This window comes from Merops nubicus, unplaced genomic scaffold, assembly GCF_000691845.1.
Source record: "Merops nubicus isolate BGI_N331 unplaced genomic scaffold, ASM69184v1 scaffold6027, whole genome shotgun sequence".
Taxonomy (NCBI): Eukaryota; Metazoa; Chordata; class Aves; order Coraciiformes; family Meropidae; genus Merops; species Merops nubicus.
In genome coordinates this window covers 4,350-30,012 of record NW_008622207.1, presented here as the reverse complement: position 1 = coordinate 30,012, position 25,663 = coordinate 4,350, and the positions used below count along the sequence as shown (strand labels likewise).

The window sequence follows — 25,663 nt, the reverse complement described above, 5'->3', positions numbered from 1 at the left end:
AGCAGGAGCTGTCGTGTCCTGACACTCTGGTCTGAATATATCTGGAATATATTTTCAGCTCCTCATTGCACCTTGTAATTGAATCAGATAAACACTTGGAAGGTGCAGTGATACTCAGGCAACACTAAGCACCAGTTGTATGATTACAGCAAATCTTTCAGCTCCTCTGAGCTCGCTGACAGTGACTTATTTCTGCAAGTGCTGCTGTTTATGATGGAGGAGTTCACAGGGCAATAAAGAGGATAAAAAGCCAGGCTGAAGAATTTGATTACTCTAATATCTATTTGTTTCAAGCACGCCAGTTATTTCTACCATGGGACATTTGAGGAATCATGAAGGACTTTAAAGAAGATTAATTTTCCAAGGGAAAAAAACCTTTCTCAAATCCATTTGATCTCCTTCTTGGACAAAGTGTGAAATGAGAAGTTTATCCTAAAATGGATGAAATCAAAGGCAGGTCTTTTCCTTGATGTTAGAGAGTTATAAATTAAATTGGATGTGAGTAGATGAGCAGCACCATTGTAATGGATCACTGGTGCACAGAGATGGAGATGTGCAGCACCAATCCACACGTGGGGTCTTCTGATAGAGGAGAGCCCCACTGGGCTGGGTGGCAGAGAGCTTCAGACTTCACCCAAGACGTTTCTGGATCAAGACTCTTCCCCCTACACTTGGCACTGGTGAGTCCATACCTCAAATCTTGGGTTCAGTGTTGGGCTCCTCACTCCCAGAAGGACCTTGAGGGGCTGGGGCATGGGCAGAGAAGGGCGACGAAGCTGCTGGGGAAGGGTCTAGAGCCCAAGTGTGGGGAGGAGCAGCTTCCCAGCAAAAATTTTTGCATTTCAGTTGCATCCTTTCTTTCCAAATACAAAATTTTTGCTGCTTGCTGTTGAGTTTATGCCAGAGGTTCTTGTCTGAATTCCCAGTGTTAGCCCTGAAAAGAGTTGATGCTTTGTCAGAAACCCTCATTACTGCACATGGACTAAAATTTCCCTGGATTTCTGATTCTTTCTGATTCTCTGTCCTATTATCCTTTATATTAGACTGACCCTTTTGCTCAGTCTATCCAGTGTACTTGCTTTTCAGCAGCTGCCTGGAAATATTCACAAAGGAACCACAAAAAAACCCCTCAGCTCATCAAAGAACAACTCTGTGGAGATTTGAGAAAGAAATTAAGAAAGAAATCAGAAATTAAAATAATCAAGAGGTGGTAATTGATGAAATATAAAATTGATCTTCCTGCTAAATGGTTTTTAGCTACATTTGAGGAAGTGAAAAACGTGGTGGCCTTTGCTCTAATCATTGATCTGATGGAATGGATTATTTTATATACATATTCAGATGGTTGTTGCTGCTCTTGCTGCAGCAGAGTTAATTCTAGCTGCCTGTCAAGGAGAAAGGCCACAATTACCTTCCTGCTTCTCTGCTCCCCATCCTTTGTGAGGCTCCTGTTGTATTTCCCCTTCCAAATTATCCTGTTCAAACTGTGCAAAAGACTTTATTTCTTAGCTGCTTTCTTAGTGAGACCTAATGTCTCCCTTTCCTGATCTAGTAGTTTAATTTCCCTTCTGAGTTCAACCCCTCAAAGGACAAAGTGAAGCTGAGGAGGGTCACGTTTACTGGTGGAAGGAACAATCTATTCAATTTGATAGATTTCGAGATAAAATCACCATGTTTTTTTTGTTCTCCAAGAAAACAGAGTCATTCATTCATTATGCTTAATCTTGATTTATTAATGCATTTTCTCTTCCCTCTAAAATTCCTTCTCCAGAGCTGCCTGGGCTGCTACACTGTCCCTCCCCTCTATTCTTCTCCAATGAGTTTTTCTTCTTGTCTACTTCAACCTGCCCCCCAAAATACCAATATGCAAATCTGCCCAATCAGTGCACCCCGAGTAACGAGCTCTGCCCTTCGTTGTGTAGACCTTGGCTAAGAAATCTGGATTAAGGCATTTCACTGAAAACATTTGGGTCTTCATTCTGAGGAAGAAGAGCAGCATTTGGATTAGCAGTCAGGCTGGGTGTGGGCATAGAGAGAAGAGTTACAGATTGTTAATTTATTCAGACTTAATTCCTGTTCCTAATTACTCCCAAATATTATCTGTATCAATCTCCCTCAAAGAAGCATAGGAAATATTATTTTCAACTGTATGCCAAAGAGTTTGTGATGAAGTACAAGTCTGTTGGAGCTGAGTAATAATTAGGGGAAGCCAAACCAGCCCTGAGAGCTGAAGATGGTGCCTGTTGCTCTTCCAGCCTTGGCTTCCCAGTTTGCTGATTCTCCTAAACGTCCCTCAGGCAGCTAAATCCCAAAACCCTGGCTGGCAGCATCCCAGCTCCATCACAAGCCTGGGAGGACAACGCTGATGCCACCCCAGGGCCTGTCCTGAGGATGTTCTCCCCTCTTCATCAACACCTTGGCAGTTTCCTTCAGGTTGAAGGGTCATTGCTCAAGCTCCAGATATTCACTCACCAAAAATGTGGGTCCAGCTGCACCACACAACATGTTCCCCATGGTGGTGAGCACCCAAGGGTTTAATTGGGTCAATATTGAGGCAAAATCAGCAAGACATCAGGGATTAGCTGGATAAACCTCCAAGCACCCACTCCAGAGTTAAGCATCATAGTAATTAAAAGCAACTTAGTTAAATCATTTCCCTCAGGGTGCCTGTTTTAGCCACGCTTGGAAAGCAGAGGCCAAATGAAGGGCTCCAGCACCCCTCTGCTGCATGGGAGAGGGCTCCACAGATCTTTGCACCTTTTGCTGCAAGCATTTCATGCTCTAAATGACAGGAAAGCAGGGAGGGAAACCAACCAGATGGCAAGATTTGCACGTGGCTGCAAAACTGGTGATTAGCAGAACCAGGAGGAGAGCCCTGGTCCCCTGCCACCCATCCCAAAGCTGCTCATCCCTCCACTTGTGAAGGGTTTTCCAGCACGTGGCAAATTTGCCATTGCTTTTCCTGTTTGAGTGGTTTATGATGCCAGCTCAAAGCTCCCCTCTCGTGCTGATCAAGTCTAAATTAATTATTACGATCTGAAAAATTGTCTCTGTCTTCTTGGGAATTAAATATTTAAGATCTCAGACAAATGGGCCTTGCTTATTTCTCTGAAAGGTTCACACTCTCAAATGTCACAGTCAGTTAAATGTACCTTGAAAAAATAATCTCATTTCTGGTGACTTTATTTTTCATCCCATTTTACCTCCTTATCCATTACCCAGACTAATTCAATCAGAGAGTTTGACACCCTGGCTCCCTGAATGGACAGCTGGGAAAACAACTGTCACCTCTGATAAAGAATGGGAAGGGTTTGGTGAGAAAAGCTGAAGGAGGTGAACCCCTCATTTTGGGTCACACGCTGACCCCGTGGTGCTCATTGCCAGCTGGATAGGAGCATCCTCTCTGCTGGGGAATCATCCTCTCACCACTGGTGGAGCTGCAGAAATGGCAGCACATGACAGTGTTCCAGAAGAGAGGACAGTGAGCTGGATGCTCTTTGGGGTCTGGTTTTGTAGTTTCAATAGGAAATGTGAAGGTCACATGGAGTACAGGCAGTGGGACTGTGGCTGCTGCAGCAGCTCTGTGGGTTCCAGGCTGGTGAGTCTTTGTTTTGCTGCTTCAGCTGGGGATGTGCTCTGGTTCAGCTCAAAATCATAGAGTCATTAAGGTTGGAAAAGGTTTCCAAGATCATCAAGTCCAGCCATCAACCCAACACTCCCATGAACACTAAAACGTGTGCCCAAGTGCCACATCCATGCATTTTTCTGACCCCTCCAGGGATGGGGACTCCAGCACCTCCCTGGGCAGCCTGGGCCAGTGCTCTGGCAGTCAAGAAATTCTTCCTAACATCCAGCTGAAACCTCCCCTGGTGCAACTTAAACCCATTTCCTCTCGTACTATTGCTGATTATTTGGGAGAAGAGACCAACCCCCACCTCACTCCAACCTTTCAGGGAGTTGTAGAGCAATAAGGTCTCCCCTCAGCCTCCTCTTCTCCAGGCTGAACACCCTCAGGTCCCTCAGCCGCTCCTCACAAGCCATGTTCCCCAGACCCCTCCCCAGCTTCGTTGCCCTTCTCTGGAGCTGCTTGGCAAGAGAAGCTCAGTTCTCAGTGACAGAGGGAATCATCTCCAACAGAAATCACTAAATAAAACACTAAAAAAGAGGCTTTTGCAACCCTCACCCCAGCAGACCTGCCAGCTCTGAGTCCTCTGCAGGCTTTTCCCAACCTGCCAGTCCTCCAGCGTGGCACTGATGGGGAAAACTGATCCCTCCTGTCCCCCAGAATAGGCAGGATGACAAATTGCCCATCGCCTGCTGCTGCTGAGCTCCTCAGGAGCCTCTTCCCCAGCCCAGCACGGAGCCAGGAGCTGCAGCTAATTTTAGCCTCACCTTCCCCAACCTGCCTGGGGAAAGGGCAAAGCAGATAAAAGTTCATTTCTATGGGATGAGAAATTGGTTTGCAGGTGGCTTCTGGGCTCTGTTTTAAGCAGTGACCAGATTTTAAGCAGTGACCAGATTTTAAGCAGTGACTTGATGATCTTAAAGGTCCCTTCCAACCTAAAGGATTCTATGATTGGGACCCTGCAAAGAAGCCTCTGGGGGCTCTACCTGGCTCCTGTTCTCGGGCCATGGAGCTCCAGGGGTTGATGTCAGAGGTGGGAGCACTTCTAAGACAAGTTTTCAGAATCCCCCTTTGCTCAGCAGCTGCTTGGGTGTGAAGAGGAATGGGAGAGAAAAGAAGGTTGTGTACAGAAAACATAATCAGAACCCAAACTTAAGACAAAACCCACCCATGATTAAAAGAGATGTTGAAAGCAGGAACGCTGCATTATTTCAGTCATTCCATGTGCCACCCACTGATTTCAAAGTCATTTCTCACAATTAAGATAGGCATTAAAAACTCCAGCAAATTACAGACCATTATGCCAGTCAGGGATGTTTGCAAGCTTGTTTTTTTTGTTCTCTTTGTTTATTTTAATGAAAGCACCACATTTACATAAGCATTATTTTTGACTGCTCGTATCCAGAGCTCATCTTTAGTGAGGTATGGGGCAAAGCCCTTTGGCTGCTGTTTGTCCTTCCCAGGGCATGAAACTGGGATGTGAGGCCAGCAAGAGGGTGGGAGGAGCCACCTCCTTGGTCTCATCCATCACTGGAGGATGTGCCTGAACCAGTTCCCATCAAAGTCCAGTGCCTGACATAATTTGATCCATTCCAGGGCTGCTGCTAGATGTAGGAGAGCCAGAGGGAAAACAACCTGATGCATCCCCCAGCTCTATCCTGCTGCTAATACACCCAGGAGCCTTTCTTTTTTAACCAGTGATAAGAAAATCCACTTGTTTCTTGAATGAAATTATATTCTGGGGGTCAAGATGGGGAGGTTTAATGATTTCTGCTAAATTAAACAAAGCTGCAGCTCCTCTGGCAGCCTGAGTTATCTGTGAGTGAGTGATTGCAGAGGAAACTGGAAAGAAGTCAGGATGGTTTATTCTGAATTTTCCCAGAGGAAACATTTCCATCTCCAAATTTCCCCAGTATGATTTTTTTTTTTAAGTGGGAAAATTAAATTAATCACATTAATTCATTTTGGAGGAGCTCACACAACGTTTCACTTGACTTGTAGAACAACACTTTCCCCTCCCCACTTTCATTTCCCTGTGAAAATCAACATCTCATATCAGCAAATGACAACAGGATGATAAATGTGGTTTGATGTTTGGGGTTTTTTTCCTCCCCCCAGCCCACTTTTCCAGTTTTTAGCCCCACCTTTCATGCACTGATGGCTGGTGGCATGGGGAGGACCCACATGAGGCAAAATCTCGTGCAACCTTTTCCTCATCTTACCCATCAAAGTTTGGAAAATCCTCACTGAAGAAACAAAAGTGAGTATCCTGGGCTCTTTCCAAGCTGTGAATTTGTCCCTTTCTTTAAGTAGAAAAAGTGCAGAGGAGGGAAGAACGTAGCTAAAGCTGCAGGTTGTTGCAGTTCTTGGGTTTGGTTGGTTTTTCTTAGATTTAATTCTGCTTTATCCAGGAGTAAGCAGTGAGAGGGGATGAAGCAGGCAGGCCAGCAGGATCTCAGTCACTCCATTCCTCCTGAGTGCTCCTCAGCTCAGCATTCTGTGATGAGCTGTCAGGGAGAAAAATGTAACTCTTGTTCAACGTGATAACCAGACAAACAACTTGTAAAAAATCATCTTTTTGACAGATGTTATTCCTTTTCTTGCAGGAAAACAGCTTGTGGGCTTTTCTTTCCCCCTCATCAATTGGGTTTTTTATTTTCCTTTTTTTTTTTTGTGGTGCAGACACTGCAGATGAGTGGAGTGGATTTTGGTGCAGGGATTTCGGGAGGAAAGGAGAAAACCAGAGGTGTGTTGTGGCAGGACAGGTTGATGGCTGTTGGTTTCCCTGTTTCCAGCCACGTTGGTGCTTGGCCCTGGCTAAACACAGCGCTGATCAGACCTGAGCCCAAACCTCCCCTTCCCCAAATCCTGTCCAGCATTGCTGTGAAGCACCCCTGAGACAACATGATTAAGGGAAGCAGGTAGAGGAGCAATTTGGCCCTGGCAGGTTGACCATGCTCCATGCCATGGGTGTTTGCATTGTAGATGGAGGTGGACACGTGGTGGTCACCCTCCTGCATCCCTTGGGGATGGACAGAGGGACAAGGGGGACCAGACATCACCAGGGTTTGACTGTGCACAGTGCAGGTTGTTGGTGTGTGCTTTACCTGTGGTGTTTTGCTCAGGGAGGCTTTGGGAGGGTTTTCTGGGGGGGATAAATGGAGCAAAGAGCCCCCTTCGTGCTGGTGGTGGTCCATGCAAGGCTGAGAGCACGGGGTGCATCCTCCCTTGCCAGGCTCAGCCCTGCAGGAGAAGCTGGGGAGGCTGAAGGTGGAGAGAGAACTCAGAAATGGGTGTCCTGGTTAAGCTGGGCTCTCCTTGCTGCTGTGCAGAGCTCCAGCCCTCCACCCAAGCTCAGGGAAAAGGTCCACGACTTGCTCTGCCTCTCTGGGAGGCTCAGAAAAGTGAAGCTCATGGTCTGTCCCAAATGCCTCAGGGGGCAGGAGAAGTTCCCACCAGGGCTGGGGGCAAGCCCTGGCTGTGGTGACCTGCAAACCAGGTTCCTGCAATACATATCTTGCTCCCAGAGGAATATTTTTAGGCCAATCTCAGCAGAGGGGTGGGAATAAGAGAGGGATTTTTGTCATCTTTTGGTTAGTTCTTGTCTGTGGAGAAGTGTCAGCTGGGGCTGACGGTGCCCAAAGGTCCCAGAGCAGACCCAGATGGCCTCAAACCTCAGAAATAAAGTCTTCATTCAGAGACTGCAGCTACAGAGCAGCATCTGTGCTGAAAAGGGGGTGATGGGGAAGATGAGGTGACAGGGAAAGGGCCACGTCTCTGCTACTGCTGGAGGATGGCAGGGGCAGAACCAGGTGCCCTCACCCAGGGCCAGGTGCCCCAGGGGAGCTGCCACTCTGCAGGATACCAGAAAGCTTTTATTGCAGGTCCAAGTGGAGCTGAGCATGTAACATGGGGGAAAGCAAATCAAATAACTGGATCCATCATCTGAGTCAGGCTTTAGGCTGCAGGGTAATGAGCCAGGGTCACTCAGGGCAGCGTTTCATCCACTCAGGTTTAATGCTGCTCCAACTTCTCAGAGCCAACAGAGGGATTTGGTTCAAACTTAGGGCAAAATCCCATCCCCATCTTTCTTTGTTTCCCTTAAAGCCAGTCGCCAGGGAAAAATATTGTTTCTCTGAACCCCACCTTCACTGCAAGGTGATTTTCAGCTTTCTGCACTTCCCACGGCAGCCTGTGAGAAGTGTTAGCAGAGAGTTTGATTTAAGGGCATCGTTTTTCTTTCCTACCAAGTGGAGTTTGGAACCTGGGAGAAAAAGGTGGTTGGGAGCTCTCAGAAGAGTCCCTCCCCTACAGCAAAACCAACAGTGCCCTGAGATGGAAAAGCAGCTGGTGAACCAGGGTGAGGATTTGAAGACAGTCTCTACAAAGATTCTGTTCTGGAGAATCCCAAAGCTGATATTTATTTACAGAAAACATATAATTGAAATGTCAGAAGAGAACAATTGAAAGCATCAATGTCACTGGAAGCAGGACCTGACTCTCTCCTTTCTGTGGAAAGGGAAAGATGGGTTTGGGCTGGTTTTCCTTTTTCATCCCTTTCCTTAATCCCTAATCTTCTAGATACAGGGTGTGGCAGAAGCAAAAGGATTTAGCCTCCAACACCTCAATGGAGCTTACTCCTGCAGCATGCCTGAGCTCTCACACTTACTGATATTTATTTACAGAAAACATATAATTGAAATGTCAGAAGAGAACAATTGAAAGCATCAATGTCACTGGAAGCAGGACCTGACTCTCTCCTTTCTGTGGAAAGGGAAAGATGGGTTTGGGCTGGTTTTCCCTTTTCATCCCTTTCCTTAATCTCCAACCTGAAAGATAGAGAGTGTGGCAGAAGCAAAAGGATGCAGCATGCCTGAGCTTTCACACTTATTAGCAGTGACAGCTTTTTTTAGGGTGGAAAAGACATTTTTCCACGTGTGTGCACAGGACTGGGGGGCTCAGGGTGATGCTCCACGGGATGTCCCATCCCCTGCAGCCCCACAGATGGCCAGGGCAGCGTCTGGCACAGCAACAGCAGCTGAACAATTGTTAAAAAACATTTGCAAAGTGTGAATGCCAGAGCTGCCTCTCTCCAGGAGGGATTTCTGCAGCCTGAGGCTGAAGCTGGTGCAAGGGTAGCTCCAGCCTGACCTAAAGCCACACACCCAGAGAAGGTCCAAGAGGTGGAAGACAAGCAGAAAGAACTGCAAGGATAGGGGGGGGCTGCATGTTCCCTGCAGGATTTTAACCTGGTAGAGGTGTTTTCAGGTTTCCCTTTGTTTTTTGTGGTTCATTCTCAGCTTATTCCCTCCACCACTGGAAGATGCTTAGCTGGTCAGACAAGGTCCTGAGAAGTGATCACAGCCTGTACACAGCCCCAGGCTCTCTCACATGACTCCCCACCAGAGCCCTCCCATCGTTATTCTGCTTTCCCTTGTTGTCACCAGGAGATTTGCCCCAGGCTGATGATCAGGGGGCAGTAAATGGGGCTGAGAGAGGATGTTTCCCACCAAACTGGTAGCTCATCAAAGGAGGAGAACATGGGAGCAATCAGAGCTGGCAGCCAGAGGTGGGAAATGGGTTTGTAAGAGCTTTGATTAAACTGTCAGCTGGAATTTTGGAGCAGAGGCAAAGCATTTAAACATAGGCTGCTCAGTGAGGGGGAGGCTTAATTCTTTTAATTTTAAAAAAAATTCAAATTTTTAGGTTTAGGGGAAAGAACTCTAGACTGGATTTACCTCTGGGAGCACACACACATCGTGTGCTGTGAGACAAACTGAGGATTAGGAGGCTGGGTGGATAATCAGAGTGTGGCATGATGCTCACGTTTCTGAAGGATGCTCTCTTGAAGTTTCCCTTTCTTCAGCACCAACGTAGAGCCCAGGGGAAGCTTTAGGGTAGCAGGAGGAGGTGACATTTGTGCCAAACCCAGGGGCTGGCTCAGCCCAGGCTCGCCCCCACCCTGTGGACCAGCTTGGTTCAAGGGTGGAGCAAGGTGTCTAAGCTTTGGAAAAACTTGCACCAAGCAGCTGAGAAGGTAACTAGAAATCATAAATTATTTTAAAAGGGTTTAACTAGCTGTTGACCCAAGAAAGGCCAAAATTAGAGATGCTGCTTCCAGCTTTGGTACCAGAGCTGGAAATCCTCAGGGCTAGTTACCTTCTTGCATCCAGAAAAAGATCAGTGGGACACTGATTTAGAGGGTTCTCTTCATGGTAATGAGCAGTAATGATTACCAGCATGTTGGCACACAAGAGACTTATTTTGAACACCCTTAGAAAAAAAAGATCCTGCCCCCTCTGCCTCTGCTCCAGCACCTCAGCTGGGCTGTACCTCCCCCAGGGACAAAATATATATAGTCAAAATTCAAGCAAGTTAGTGGTAAGAATTAAATCTTAAATCTAAAATCTTAGCAAGTCAGTGGTAAGAACTAAGCCCATATTTAAGGACCCTCCAGATAAAGCCACAAAACACAGTAAATGTGGTTACACCAGTGGGCTCCAGCCTAGCAGGGGATGCTGATGGGAGTGGGAGAGGTTTGTTGGGTGTTGGGGCTGACCCAAGGTGGGGAGGGGAGGGGAGAGAGCAGCATGACACACATGGGAGGTCAGGATCTGGATCTGGATCTGGCAGAGTCCATCTGAGCTGCATTTGCCAGGTCTCTGCTTGGGGAAGCATCAGATTTGCCTGCCTTTAATTCTTTGGGTGATGGAAGGAGGCAGCTGGCTACAGCTTTGCATCAGCAGCTCCAGAGGCACAGAGACCTTGTCAAAACCACGCTGGCCCTTAAAGCAAACTGAGGAGGTCATAGCTACAGTGACCAAATAGCATCATCACAGCCAGGAGAAGGACAGAGCCCCTTCCCCAGCAGAGCTGCCACCAAGCCTCTCAGAGCAATGGCCCATGGAAGGCAGAACTGCCCCTCCTGAGCCTTGGGCAGCCCTTGTTAAGCTGCTCTGAATACCCCCAGCCTTGGTGCCTCCATCCATCTTCTGCTCTGAAGCCTCCACAGCTCTGCAAACTCTGCTGTAACTCAGCACTCCTCCCCGTGCCAGAAATGGTGCCCTGCAAACAAGGAATCCTCTGCTAACAGCATAAAAAAGCCCTTTTCTGTGCTCACCAGTCGTGTAGACCTTCCAGCAAACCTGCCAGCTCGCTGATTTTTGGCCATAGACTTTGGTTGGCTTTTAAGGGTCACCTGCTGCCAGGTTTCCAGACAAGTGACCACTGTGCATGGGCAGAGAAAGTCTCCTGGAGTTTCACAGCAAGCACAGAGCAGTTTGACAACCAACGTGGCCTTCCCAGAAAGGAATTGGGATTTGCAGACAGAGATAGATGCATGAATCTCCCCTGCTTGAACCCCTTTGGATTTTAAAAGCCTTTCCTTGGAAGAGCTCACACAGTGCAGCCGTCATCAAGATGATCTTCTGTTCACCACTCCTGAAGGAGATCCTTCATCATGAGCCCACCTCTGAACGAGGCACTTCCATCATGATGGGAGAAGCTTCTGCAAGGGAAATGCAGGCAAGGACTGGGGGGGTTTTCCCTGCCTTGGATGTGCAACCCTGCTCTGCAGCCTTCTCCTCTGGGAAGAGAAGTTATGGAAGAAATTGGTAGCCTCCCATTTTTGCTCTCCATGCCCCACCTCCCCTGGGCTGCTGAGTAGCCTTGACTCAGTTCTGGCTGGTTTAATTCCCTCCACTAATGATTCACTCAGTTAATAGGTTCCCAAAAGGAGCTGGTTAAGGAAGGAGAAACTGCAAAGCTTTCCAAGTAAAGAAAATCTCTTACATTAAATCTTCTGCTATTGTGTGTTGGGACAACCCCCCTATTTTTGCTCAGTCTATGAACACAGTTTAAACGAGCTGTGTGATATTTAGAATAAGAAAAACCCAAACCAAAACCAGAATAACACACCCTGTTGTCCCCCTTTCCATTTTTTTTTTCTCCTAAACAGACATGAACTAAAAAATTTGGGTGGTAAGTCATGGTCTAGACACTGTGTTGCCACAACACGTGGCTAATGCTGAGCTCCACGAGAGTTGTGCTGGCTCCAAGGTTGATTGTGCTGCTTCCTCTGGGACTCCTGATGGGTTCTGGAAAATATCTACACAGCCAGAAGAGCTCCAGCTAAGTGCAGTTATAGCTAAGCAAGAGCTGATTACAGCTCCATGGATTTTTCCTGGGATGACAGTAAGCCCTTCATCCTGGCAGCATGGATGGGCAGGATTGGCCACGGTCCCTCCTGGAAGAAAGCTTGGAGGAAACTTCTTTCAAACATCTTGAAAACTCAAGAAGAAACACATGAAGTGTGTTAACCCCACAGGAGGAGAAAGCTCAGCATCTAGGCAGGCTTCTTCCTGGTGTGCAAGGGGCAATGGAGAGGTTTGGAAGAAAGGTTGGGAGAGAGACCAGGAGGCAGCAATCCTGGCTCCTCACAGCTCTGTTTTGCCTCACACCAACCAGGAGGCAAATTCTGCACCCCATGGGTACAGCAACCAGGGACTCTCTGCAAATGTCCCACCTGGGAAGGACTTGTTGGCCAAGTCCTGCCCAGAGTCCTTTGGGTGTCCAAGTGACTCTCTGCAAATGTCCCACCTGGGACTGCCCAGAGTCCTTTGGGAGTCCAAGTTGTGGTTCCTCACCCCCTCATCCCAAACTGACCACAGCACTCTGCCTCTGCCTTCACCCACTCTGCCAGTCAGAAGTTTCCAACATGTGTCTTGATGCCTTTCAGCCCTCTGGAGATGGCCTGGCTTTGGTCCAGAAAGCTTTAGGATAACAAAAAGAGCTCTTAGCTGCTCTCTGCTCCATCCACCTCCTGCCTGTCCTTTGGTGGTGAAGCCAAACCCACGTACAGCTCACAAGTTGGGTTGGTTTTGCTGGTCCAATGTTTTATTTACAGCTCCTGAAATATATAGAGACTCCTGAGCTCTTTCATGACTGCAGCCTGTGACTGTTCACAGCCATGGGAGCTCCAAGGCTTTATGATGCCTCCTGCAGCTTCACAGTCTTGAATTTATCCTTGGACAAAGCTGGTGTCATAAAATACTGGGAATCTTGGCTCTGGAGAGCCCACGTCCTGCACCCTTTCATCCTGCAGTTAGTGAGCAGATAAAGTTCTCAGCCAGGGAACATCCAGGGGAGCAGGACGTGGCTTGACTCAATGCCAGCAGAGCTGAGGTCATCGTTCCCATGCTGGGGCTGAGCTAGGAAAATGTGCTACAGTCCTGGGCACGTCGTCCCTATAGGCTCCCAAACCCAGGAGCAGGAGGGAGAGCTGGGGGATTGACAGCTGACTGCCTCATTGACGTCCTCCTGCAGCCTGGTGACCCATCTCCTGGCTCTTGGTGTCTCCTCATATGTCAGCTGGTGGAAAAAGGGTGAAATATTGGGAAGATGAGGGTGAAAGGAGGGTGGAGAGGAAAGCTCCCCACGCTGGGAAGGGCAGCAGCATGAGCAGCAATTTCAATTTGTAAAATTTCAACATTTTCTATGTGGGGGGTGCTCAGATGTGCTGGTCTGGCTCCTTTTTGGGTTGTTGGCATGAGGGAAATTGAGCTGGAAAGGTGATGGATCCCCACAGCCCTGGCTTCTCTGATTCACATCTGAATCAGAGCTGTTCACTGTCTTCTGTGGACCTCCAGCTGTCCATCTGGCACCAGAAATAGCTCCAGCTCCTGTCAGTGCCCACAAGGAACACGGGAGGGATTAGCAGGAACTGGGAATATTTCATCCTAACTACTAAAACTGCAATTTTTCCAGCAGCAGTTGCTCTTCCCTTCTAGTTTAGCTTGTTTCAGCCTTTCCTCCTCTGCACTTTCCTGTGTCCCTGACTGAGCAGCAGAGATGGGTTGTTCCCTGGACCTCTCTCTGATGGTTTGGTGCTGCTTTGGTTGAAAGAGATTAAAAGCCATTGATTTGAAAGACATCTCTGTCCCTTGGCAGGGAAAGTCACTGGCAACATGAGGGATTTTTAAAGGATGAAACAATCGGTGTTTTAAAGAAAGAAGTGAAATTTCTCCCCATCCTCAGAGTTATTTCCTTTTTGGAAGGATGGTTTTTACATCTCCCAGATTACCCTGGGATGGACATTTCAGTCTTCTTGTTTAACTGTGCATGACAATGAGAAAAGGTCATTCTATTTTTCTTTCCTGTCAGATGTTTATAGAAATCCTCCAAGAACCAGCAATAAAATACTTCATCTTCCTATTTCTTTCAAAAATAAAGATCTTCTTTTTTTTTAACCCTCTATGGCTCCTTCCCTTAGGAATTTATCCCTTCCTGCTACTCTTCCTTTGAGGGTGGCTGGGCTTGTTGAAACTGCAGTCCCCTTAGAAGCAGATCTTGGTGCAGCATTTGAGAGGAGCAGAGATGAGACTTGACTTATGATGTGCCTCCCTTCTTTTTTTTCATTCTCCAAATAAATAATAAAAGGCATTTAAAGAGAAAGACCAGGCTGGATGGGGCATTGAGCAACCTGCTCTAGTGAGAGGTGTCCCTGCCCATGGCAGGGAGATTGAAATGATACCTTAGGAGCTTGTTGCCTCAATACATTTGTCAACACGGGCTTCCTTCAAACAGTTTTCTTATTGTCTAGTCCTCCTAAATACCCAACTTGCTTATTCTTCCCATCCTCCTTTAGTTTTTCTTCTAAGGAAAGCTGAAGAGGAACTCGTAGGACATGCCTGGCACATGTAACTAGTCCAGGGACCCAGAACCTCCCCCTGTGAGCAGGATGTTTTGACATGAGGTTGCAGTAGTGAGGTTGTCATAGAAACCACCACATTCATCACCCACAGAAGAGTGAGGACAGACTGTCACTCCCCATCCAGAGAGGAATGAAGCTGGGAGGTGATCCTGAGGGGCCCATCACTCCTCCTGAGACAACAGGCAGGAGTGGGAGGTAAAGGCACCAGCATCTCAAAAGAGGAGCTCCCATTCTGGTGCATCCTGAAGACATCACAAGGTGATGCCTCCTCCTCTGAGCAAACTAAACCTAGGAGTCCCACAGAAGCATTTCTTCAGATGAACTTTCTTTGGAGCAACTGGATGCAAAAGCTCCCAGTGACAAATCTCAAATATTTGGAGATGGGCACATTCCCAGAGAAGGGAGAGAGCAAAGCCTTTAGTAACCAAGGAGCGTGGAGTGAGCAGATACTCCGAGGTGGTGCGTTGAAAGCAGCTTTCCCTGCAGGCTTTCATCACCCCGTTGGTTAATTGTGGGCTTGGGGGTTGGTTCAATAGCTTGAACAACAACAGAGCAAAGTACAGTTTGCTCACAGTGTGGGCTGGTCAGAGCTTGCCTGGATACCTGGCTATGGGAAATGTTACACCCTTAACCTCACGTACAGAAACTCTCAAGAGGAGGACAAATGGCAACCAGTGGAGAGCTGCTTTCCAAACAGACTTTAAGACATTTTCAAAATGAATATGTCTATGAAATGCTGCTTAATTACTAAACAATAGCCAGTGATGTTATTAATGGCAAGTCCAGCTCAGGTTGGTTGTTTGTGGACCTAGTAGCCACATGAACCCTTTGGTGTTCACACAGTTCTCCTCACTCCTTTTCAGATGGGATTTGTTTCTCAGTGCTGTGAAGACCCCCCTGCCACTTTGGATATGGAAAAGGGGATATAATACATGGAAACAAGCCTTGCAAACAGCCTTGCAATGGTCCTGCAAACAGCCTTGCAATGGTCCTTCCAACAACCCTCCCTGCAAGGAATTTTTGGATCTGCTTTCAAGGTTCTCCTTTGCTCCTGTTCTCAGGCTGCCATGGACTCAGTGTGTGACCCAGCTATGAGACATCCTAGGAATAAAACAGGCCACTAATGAGCCCTGTACACGGCCATAAAGTTGCTCCTGTGACTTTTATTGCTGCTAAGACTCATGTTGGGATGCAATTTACTTAGAGGGGCCTGCAGAACTAACAGACTACCCAGAAATCACTTGGGAAAATAGCTCAGGAAAAGATTTAAAAATAATTTCCACTTCTCTGCGGGTTATTTTGTAATTACACAGCAAATTACCTCCAGTGTAATCTTGAGACAGAAAAAAACTGCCCATGCTCAGGTCTCCTCTTGAAGACACAGCTGGTGCTACTGGTGTTACTGGTGTTACTGGCTGTCCTTGTGGCTGTCTACCACGTGGGCTGAAGTAAGGATCCATACTTTAAGCAGGTATTGCATGGGCAGAGGTCTAAAAGCAGAGACAAAGTCTTCTGAAGAATCTCATCTCTGGTGTCTGCCACTTTGCTGTGAAATTTTTAGTGACCTGTGACAGGGCGCAAGGCTGAAATTATCAGAGAGTTGTTCAATCTTAGAGAAAATCAATTATTCATAGTAAAAATATTGCAGAACTATCATCATAGACAGAATGTCATCTGCTTGTAAGTAACAATTAAGTTTTTAATGTTTTTTTTCCTGAAGTCCCTGTGCCAGGCACTATGAGGTAGCATTTGTCACAGCATTAATTCCTTCCTCTACCTGTAAGCAGATGAGAAAACATTTGGGCTTTCCAGAAATTAACCCTTGTCTTCATAACCAGAATTCTCACAGGGGAATAAACACACAAAAAAAATCCTAATGAAGCCAAAAAACTCCACACTTTTCACACAGATTAACAGGTAGAGCTGAGGACAGTTGGGAGCTCTAGCCTGAGATCCCAGCTCACATGAGAGCCAGCTAAAACATCTTTCAAAGTATTGCCTGGTAAATCCTGATCTTAAGAAGGAGTTATGAAAAAAAAATAATGTAAAAACATATTTACATGCTGGCACAGGGGGTTTAATTAGTATTTTTTAAATCAGCAATTAAAGAAAAGAAATCATTACTAAAACCTGAAGCTGTTCCATCTGATTTTCACCCTTACAGCTTGCTCAGGGCAGTGGTCACCCTCCTGCCAATATATTAGGTTTACCAGAGCAGGATTTTCTTGGACTGGCCTAAAGCAAGGGCAGAGTGATTTAGTCCACAAAGGTAAATTAAACTGGTAGGTTTTAATTAGGAAAAGCTCCATTTACAACCCAATAGGGGGCATAAGGTTATTTGTACCCAGCACAGTCTCAAAGCAGGTGACAACACTTTTCTTTCCCTCTCTCTAATGCAAAACTCTTGAATTAAAACAATAGTTTTGGTTCCTGGACTGTTTATTCTCCTCATCCCATCTGCAATGAGCATAACTCAAATTCCACTTTTTTTCTTTGTCTTTCATGGCTGAGTAAGGTAAATTTGAACTCGTTCCTCCTTTCTGTGACTTCTGAAAGGTTTTTGTGAATATTTTGTGAAAAAGAGTTGTGAATATTATATAGTCTGTCTTATTTTGTGAAAAAATAGTTGTGAATATTGTATAGTCTGTCTTATTTTGTGAAAAAATAGTTGTAAATATTATATATTCTTATTTTCTGAGAAATAGTTGTCAATATTATATATTCTATCTTACATTTCCCTCTCTTTTATGTGTTCACTGCCTAGAGGCTGGGGCTAAATGTCCAAAACTCTCTGGACACCACAGCTCTGAATCCTGGAACACCTTTGAAAGTGTTTTATTCTTCTGTTGGAGCTCAAGTCAGCTCTTTGCAGCACCGTGCAGTGATGTAGCAGCATCCCAGGGTGTGTGATCCACGGACTGGGCTGCAAGATTTGAGCATGAGAACAGGTTAGAATGTGCTGCCAGCAAGGAAGGTGCTGAAGGTGTTTGAAGCAAGGCAGAATAAAGAATGTTTTTGGTCTGCAATAATCCTCAGTAACCCCTTTAAGTTCTGTGTGAGCCCAGCAGAGCCACTTTTCTGTTGTTTTTTAACCCACGTGCCATTTCCCTCAAATAAGGACTCAACATCTGGACTCTAACAATAAAATCCTGCAGAGGAAACGTATTTAAAAAAGCAAAACAAAACTCTTGAACACAAAGCCTGTAAACCAGAGGCTGGGGTGCAAAGCTGGTGACGTAGCTGGATTTCAAAGAACTGGGAGCAGCTTTTAGCAGGAGGGCAATTGCTGAAGAGTGCTCTGCACATCCTGATAATACAAATTATCAGGATAATACAAAGAGCTGGCTGTGGGAAAAACAGAGAGGCTAATGGCCTCTCCTCTAGCCACAGATGATTGTTGCCTGGGGTGGGGGAATTGTGTGTTTTGCTTTTTGAGTTGTTGGGTTTTTTTTCTCCTCTCCTTGATCAGCTGCTTTTTAAAAGGAAAAAAAAACTATAATACAGGAAACCATAATGGAATTCTGCTCTGTGTCACCCTTTCCCCTTTTTTTTGACACATATTTAACCAAGTGGCCTACTAAGCTAATGGACAAATGGCATTTGTCACACTGCTCTGCCAGAGCAGATGAATCTGATGGGTTCTCCATTACAGGCAGCAGTTCAAACACACACGTCTTGCTTCCAGGGAAGAGCTGGAACAAATCAAGAGCTCAATTCAACATCCAAGTACTTAAGTTAAAAGTCATGATTGCTGTTCACAAGCTGTTTTTCCTGAAAAAAAAAAACAAAAACAACTAAATTTATTGACTTGAAAGTTAAAAATCCTTGGACTCATGGACAGATTTCATGGGCAGGTGTCACAGACTCATAGGGGGGGTGGCCAACAGGCAGATTGGCATCTAACCTGTGCAAACTTCCCTTTTTTTTTTCTTTACTAATAATGTTTGTGCAGCTTAAAAGTCTATCATCTGCTTCCTTGCAGCTCGTGTGAGCTTCTGTCAGGCAGGCAGTTTTATTGCTCTCATTTCAGGCTGCCTGCAGATGCTGGCAAGCTATAAATGTTAGAGCTACATCTGTGTATATTATTATTATTCCTCCCAATAAATATTCACTCAACGTATTCACTTATTAGGGTGAAGACCTCAAACATCCCATACTGGGAAAATGATGCATTTATGATATAGATACACTCCAGAGGCAATGAATTACCTTTAAGTTGTGTTTTAAACCCACTGGATCTTCACAGGCAAGTTTTTATAGAACTTTTAAAGGCAAGACTCAAAGCCCACCACGATGCTACACGACTGGATTTTAACTCAAACAGAAGAAAATACAGGGAATACAGGACTTCTGAATATAATATTATCCATCTGTTTTATGTGAAAGATTCTAGAGTACATTTTTCTTCTACATTTTGCATAGTTTGTGCAGAGATCACTGCTGGTACCCTGCTAACTTCAGCACAGCAGGGTAGTGTGCACGGTGGGCCATGCACTTCTGCTTATCAATGAAAATACTGTTTGTTTTCACAGCTATCTCTTTTTCTAAATCCATCCGTGTGTCTTCCAGGTTCCTGAGGGTCTGTTCAGATTCCAGCAGCTTTTTCTTCAGAGATTCAATGGATTCAGTTAGTTCTTCAACTTCACTGATCAACCTGAATTACATTAAGGAATTAAAAAAAAAATCAAACAAAGAGCAGAAGCCATTTAAAAAGTTCAGATGAAAAGGTTCTTTGTTCAAAAAGACTTATGAACTGTAAAGGGAATAAAGATTAACAACTATAAATTCATAATACTCAACAACAAAGCACCTCAGAGAGGTCCTACACGCTTGGACAAATGCAGAGCTCACTTTCACAGCTTCTCTACAGAAGCTTTCCATGATTTAGATAGTACCAGGAATGTCTTTTGCCACTAAGCATGGTGGAGGTGTCCATCCTCACCTCCTCCCACTGCACAGGACACTTGTATGAAGAATTCTAGGACAAACATTGGTAGATAAATCACCCATGTTGGCAGATAAATCACCCTGCTTGACCAGAGCAGCTTTTCTTTAAGCCTCGTTTTTGATATCTGGTGTAAATACTGGTATAAAACTCAATCATTAAAGATGATGCTGGCACCAGAGAGCAGGAAAAAAAAGTCATTATTCTAAAAGCATATCAGTTTTTAAAGCAACAACCCATTTTTCAAGCAGCCCACCAAACAAGTCAGTGGGGGTTTGGGGCTTCACTGCAACCTGCCTGCAGAGAAGGCACATATTTAATTCCTGGGAAAGCAAGATCCTTGTGTGCTGTGCAAACTGAGCAGCTCCAGACACCATGAACCTGGCAGTTAAAAGTTAAACTTTCAGCACAGGACGTGCATGTGTCCTTAAATCCCATGAAAGGCAATGACCACACTGAAAAGCTTGCACATGGGTGGGCTGCTGAATCAGGCCCTCAAAGGAGTGTGCCTGGGATGGTGTAAAGCAGCTGGATCAGCTACAGCCTCTTCCTCACTGTCTAAAGAACAACACATTGCCTTTGAATGCTGGGCACCTCTGCAACCAGGAGATTTGTAAGCCCACAAAAGCCAATTCTCCACTTTTCCTCAGGGTAGGAAAACGTGAAGGAGGAGAATCAATTACAAAGCTTATAATGAGATCAAACCCTGACAAATGTGCCATTCAGACCTATAATTCGAAAGGATTTGTTGACCTCCAGTATTAAAAGGGATTATTACTGAAAATCAAATGCCACCAGCTGGATGCTTCCCAGTACTGAGGCTCCCTCTCAGACTACGAGTATGTGCAGCCCAATTTCCATGCTCAGCACTTGAAGCCCAACTCATTTGTTCCACAGTCCACCTTGTGGTGAGCTCCTGCTAACAGCAAAAAGCTTTCAGGTGATACAGGTGCTGTCAAAAATTTTTGCATCATCTAAATCAAAAAGAAACCACACAGTTCAGAGAAGAGACAAAAGGCAGAGTTGGGTCTATAGATTTTCTACAGGTCAATACATCAGTTTAAAATGATATTTTCCTCACAGTGATTTCAACTGAATGAATTCTGACTTAAATCAGTGTCAAAACTAGGAATAAAAGCTAAAAGCCACACGTTGCCAATAAAAAGTGGGAGAATTGTCTAACAGCACTTCTGGAGAGAATGGATAATAGTGTTCACCTACATTTAATGATGTTTACCTGAATTGTGCATCATCTCTGCAGAGCTCAACGTTGGGCCTAAAAGACCTGTCATACAGCCTGGTCTGAGCAACTTTCATGGGGGCTTCTTTGTCTTTGATGGCTTGTTTGAGAGCAGCAATGTTGGCTTCTTGATCTCCAATCTCCTTAAGGGTCTAAAGAGGATACCCAAGAAAAAGGACTGGTTTAAAAAAAGACACACATTGTCTCTGTGCATGCCAAACATCTGCTCATGGGCCTAGAGAATGAGCTTTGACCTCTTCTTTGGCCAGAACATAGAAGTGCAAAGGTGGTTTTGACCTCTTTATTTCTGCTACTGCTCTGAGAATCTGATTTTCAGTCAAAAAAGAAGCAGAAACTATTCTGCAGGCTGTTCCAAAAACTCTTTTCCACGTCTCCTGACAACACATCCCAACTTCACAAGTTGCTTTTCATTGTAAATTTTAAGCTGTAAATGACCCAAGAAAAATTCAAGCTATTTGGAATGATCTTGAGAGCTGCTCATCAGCTTGGAAAAGCAGATTTCTGGCATTAGGGAGGGAAATGGAAAAAAAAAGAGGAAAGTCTGAATCCCTTCTCCCTCATAACCACCAACACACATGCAAAAAATAAAGTCTACTCAGCTGTCATTGCTAAGGAAGAACTATTTCCTCCACACTTGCCAATGGCCCAGCAGAGAAGCAGGAGGTGGAAAGGGGCAGAGGCTGAAGATACCTCTTGCCACTCCCCAGAAGCTGCTGCTGCTGCTACTGCTGCAGCACCACATGGCCTTTGTGATAACCAGGGGATCCTGGCCCAAAGATCAGCTCCTTGACCACCTCAGGGGGTCACACAAGGTGTTCACAGTGACTTAGTTCAGGAAGCCATGGAAGAAAGTGTTTCCTTTTCTTCATATTTAAGTCCACCCCTTGTTTGCAGGAGCACAACAGGGAGCAGAAAAAGCAGAACTGGCCCCTCAGTGCAGCTCTGCAGACTCTTAGATACTTCTGACACAAAATCATGGTCAATACCTGACTTGGGCTAAGACATTGGGGTTTTTTTTTGTGGAGGATAACTATACTGTGATCTTCCCCAAAGAGACTCTCACACCTGTAGCCAGCATTCAAAAAAACAACCCTTGCCTTGTTCAGCTGATGCTCCAGCTTGTGTTTTGCATCACTCAGCTCCTCGAAGTGTTTGGCAAAAGCCTCATTAACAGCAGCACATTGCAGCCTCAGGTCCTCAGAGGCATCATGAAGGACATTGTCAATCAAGGCACGGAGGTTGGTGGAAGCCATTTTCTCTCCTTCTGCCCTAGAGATGTTGTCATGACTGAATTTGGCCCATGTCTCTGGTGTTGAGGCACTGGAAGAAGAGGTGAATGGGGTACAAATAGAATCCTGGATCTTTTGTTCTCTCTCAATCTGACAATCTGAAGTTCTCTCTCTACCAAAGTGTTGCCCAGCTCTATTTGGTTTTGCTGTTGCAAGACTTACCATGAAGGAAGATGACTAATCCTTTATAAAATTAATAAACTCTTGTTCATCTTGTGGCTTCTGAGGGAAGCAATACATGAAAAAAAAGCCATCCAAAGTTCTTCTCCCTTCAGTTAGGCAAAAAAATTAAACACATGCTTTTTTTGTGCAAGCACAAGCAGTTAAATCTCCAGCAAATGACCACGTGAAGAGATTCAAGCTGTACAGTGTGTGTCTGCTTCAAAACAAAATGACCCCAGAGCTCTGGTTATGCTTTGCCATGATATCAGAAGGACCCACACAGCACCTGGGACATCATCTGAACACAGCCTGGAAGGGGAAGGAGAAGCAGCAAGGGTCACTGTAAGAGTAAAACTCTCTGTGAAGAGGAAGCAGCACTTGGTTCTTCTTCTTCTGTCTTCTTCTGGGCATCTTGCTGATGTCAAACAGCAGGATTTACATCAGCCTTTAAAACTACAAAGCAAATTATTCCCAAGAAAAACTTATAGGAGCTCAGCTGGCCTAGAGTGAGGCAGCTCAACCACCAACCTGTGCCATGCTGAGGTGGGAGCTCCACCTTCACCATCCATGGAGCCACCTCCAAGCTGTGACACTGCCCAAAGCAGTGCCACCCTGGGTTGTCTGGGGAGGATGATGACAGTGGCTACTCACCTCTCTTCAACCTTCACTGAGGCAGGGTGGAACTGGATGTTGGTGTTCTGGTTGCTGTATCTCCCACACTTCTCATCCACGTTGTACGTTTGGACTTTGTCTGACCAGTCCCTTTCACAAACCTCTTGGTGAGCTCGATTTAACCTGGAAAAGTTGTTATTTCCCCACCTTGTTAGTGGAAAACAACACCATTCACACCACCCCCACAGACACTCGCCAGGCTCTGAGTCTTTGTCTTTCAAAGAGCAATGAGAACATAAACTGTCCTTTTTCTTAACCAAATTCCCCCTGTCCTTGCTAGGACAGCCAGCCTGATGTGCTGACCACCACCCTAGACCTTCTGTACTCTTCTGTGCCAGCTGAAGGCTCTTACAGCCTGACACAAAGGAGTTCTTGGACTTTGTATTTTATATAACACCCCTAAAACACAGAGGATGTCTTCAATAGTGGCAACAGCTGCAGTTATTGTGGGGAGAATGGGTGGAAGGTTGCCCAACAGAACACTCTTCCCATGATAAGACATGAAGCAGTGGTAGTAGAAGACACATCCTCTTCCTTCTCTCACATATTGAGCATGATTCAAATCTAAGCCCTCCATAAGTTGCCCCTGTATCATGTTCTGAGCCCTCCTGTCTGACTTTCAAAGACTGTAGCATGAAAACAGGGTAATTTGTCCTTGGAAGATACAATTACAATGATCTTCAGAGGTAAAACTTCTGCTTTATTGTCAATTAAATGAGTCACATGTCACCCAATTAATTAAATAACTGATTACAGAAGGCAGTGGGTTGCTATCAGCTGTTAACACCAGATGTCACTGTCACCCAAGGAATTAAAAAGATTCTGCTGGCCAATGCTTCTAAATCATGGCACTAAATGGGACTAAAATGATCTAAAAACAATCCTAAAAAGTGAGGCTTGCACTCAATAGACTCCTCTCATACTCTAAATGATATAACAGAACCATTTGAAATGATTTTGCATTTATGGACACTCTTTGTGAATACAACATTTCATTTTATCTGGTAGAAGAGCACAAATTGGAGCAGATAACAAAAAAAAACAAACCCAACCTAAAATGTCCAGGTTTCCAGCAGTTAACCCCTTCATAGTGATACACCTTTAACAGATTTCCAAAGGGCTTGTTAGAAATTAAAAGCAAATATTCCTTTTGAAGTGCAGTGAACATCCTGATACAGAAGGGGAAGTCTTAAGATTTTAAATTCATGCTGACATCTGTCAGCAAAAAAACCCCTCAGCTTGAAAAGGTTCTTTGATCAGATAAATTAATTCAAAAGACCCTAAACTACAAATATATCACCAAGTGCCAGAAGGTGAGAGTGATACCCAGAGAATACTTTTCCTGCAGCTGATTTCCATGTTGGAAAATGAAAGAACTGAAGGCACAGACTGGAAACCAGGATGGAAAATCTAAAGCATGGCTTGAGGTCATGGCTCTGCCCTTACCTCACCCTCCATGAAAATCCTGATATTTCATCACTGGATACCTCTTACAGATTGAAATGGGATTTGGATGGCTCATAAGCCTGGCATGGGTAAGAAATTTGTCCACTGGGCATCGTACCCCTATATGCCAGGAATTATTTGGCTCTGTAAATCAGCTACTAAGAGATCATGACAAATGTCTTACCTCATCTGGTTAACAGCTTGCATCAAGGTCCTTTTCAAAAGCTCCTGGATATTTCTGATAAGTTCAGCTTCCTAGATAAAAACACTGAGATGTGGTGTCCAGAGAAGTACCCACTGTCCTACAGAGCAATCTGATTTCAGGGCATAAACACTTCAATCTTCTGCTCTTACCTTGTTATTGCAAGACATGATTTTCCAAGCAGTTGGTGGATGCTGAGGTAACTTGGCTCTAAGTCTCAGGCATCAGAAATCATTGCATGTGTAGTCAATGAAATAAAATCTGGGTTCTATCAGATTAAACAATACCTGAATTACTTGCACAGCCTGGAAGCAGGGAAAAATAAGGCAGCAGTATCATGGCTGCTTCAGCAGGTACAACAAAGGTGGTGTAATAGAAACCAAATTACATTTATAGTTTTAATTTTGTTATTAGATCTATTGATTCCATGAGCTCATTTTGCCTCTGCTGCCTCATTCCTCTGAGCTGCAAGACACTGACTGCTCTAAAGTCCCAAAACTTCTCCTCCCCTTGATAATGGGGCCAAGATCTGAAGTTTCAGCTCAAGCTGGTTTTACCAGGAATGCTCTTTTCCACCCAAACGTGACCAAACCACAAAAGATCATATTTTTTCCAATAATCTCCTGTTGAACCAGTACCTGCTGCTCATTTTTGACTGCAATAATGTTGCTTTAGGGCTTAACTGTCAATGCTCCATGAAGTGACTCCCTGACCTGATGTTTACATAATATTGTATAAAAGCCAGGCCAGCAGGCATTCTCTTTTTCATTATTTAAAGGAATTTAATATTTGTGGCTCAGATATTAAAAAAAAAAAGCTTCTGTATATGAAAAATTCCTAATTAATTTTGATTTCCATCAATAACAGTCATCCAGTGACAGCTAAGGGAGTATACACTTACTAATAAACTTTATTCCCAAAACACTGCTGGCACTCATTGATCCTTGGACTGCTTTTTATGTCCCTGCAGTGTTAATTTCTCCATCAGGAGAAACCAACGGGGACCATAGAAAAGATCATTTTATCCTAAATGGAAAAGGACAATCAGGATTGGAAAGGAAAACACCATTTTTCAAGCTCTAAAGGAAACACGTGGCTGTATTGTTTCACAAACTGTGAGAAGACTAAACTCACTTGGTGCAGGGAGGAAGGATTTCAATGTCTGAGCTGTGAAGGACAAAAATCAGAAGGATTTTAAAGGGTTAGAAGGATCCAGAGCTTGAAATCACATTTATAATAACTGATATGATTTTGTGCTGGGTACTCAGTCTCCATGTAAATAAAGAGACAATTTCCCCTGAGCAATGTGCACAATTTTAAATGAGAAATAAAAGCCTTCCTTTAGCACTT

At 45.0% G+C, this 25,663-nt stretch overlaps 1 protein-coding gene across 1 annotated transcript in view; it reads right to left on the bottom strand.

Annotated features, from left to right (window-relative positions):
- Nucleotides 1-18,770: 18,770 nt before the first annotated feature.
- The window catches only part of TEKT4 (tektin 4), an 11,235-nt gene continuing 4,342 nt past the window's right edge, over nt 18,771-25,663 (bottom strand). Inside the window, exons 2-6 of the mRNA XM_008944692.1 lie at nt 24,296-24,366; nt 22,645-22,788; nt 21,640-21,862; nt 20,519-20,673; nt 18,771-18,990 (exon numbers count right to left, since the gene is read on the bottom strand). Of these exons, the coding sequence (XP_008942940.1) occupies nt 18,771-18,990; nt 20,519-20,673; nt 21,640-21,862; nt 22,645-22,788; nt 24,296-24,318 (765 nt within the window). The 5' untranslated portion in view covers nt 24,319-24,366. The remainder of the gene's footprint in view (nt 18,991-20,518; nt 20,674-21,639; nt 21,863-22,644; nt 22,789-24,295; nt 24,367-25,663) is intronic.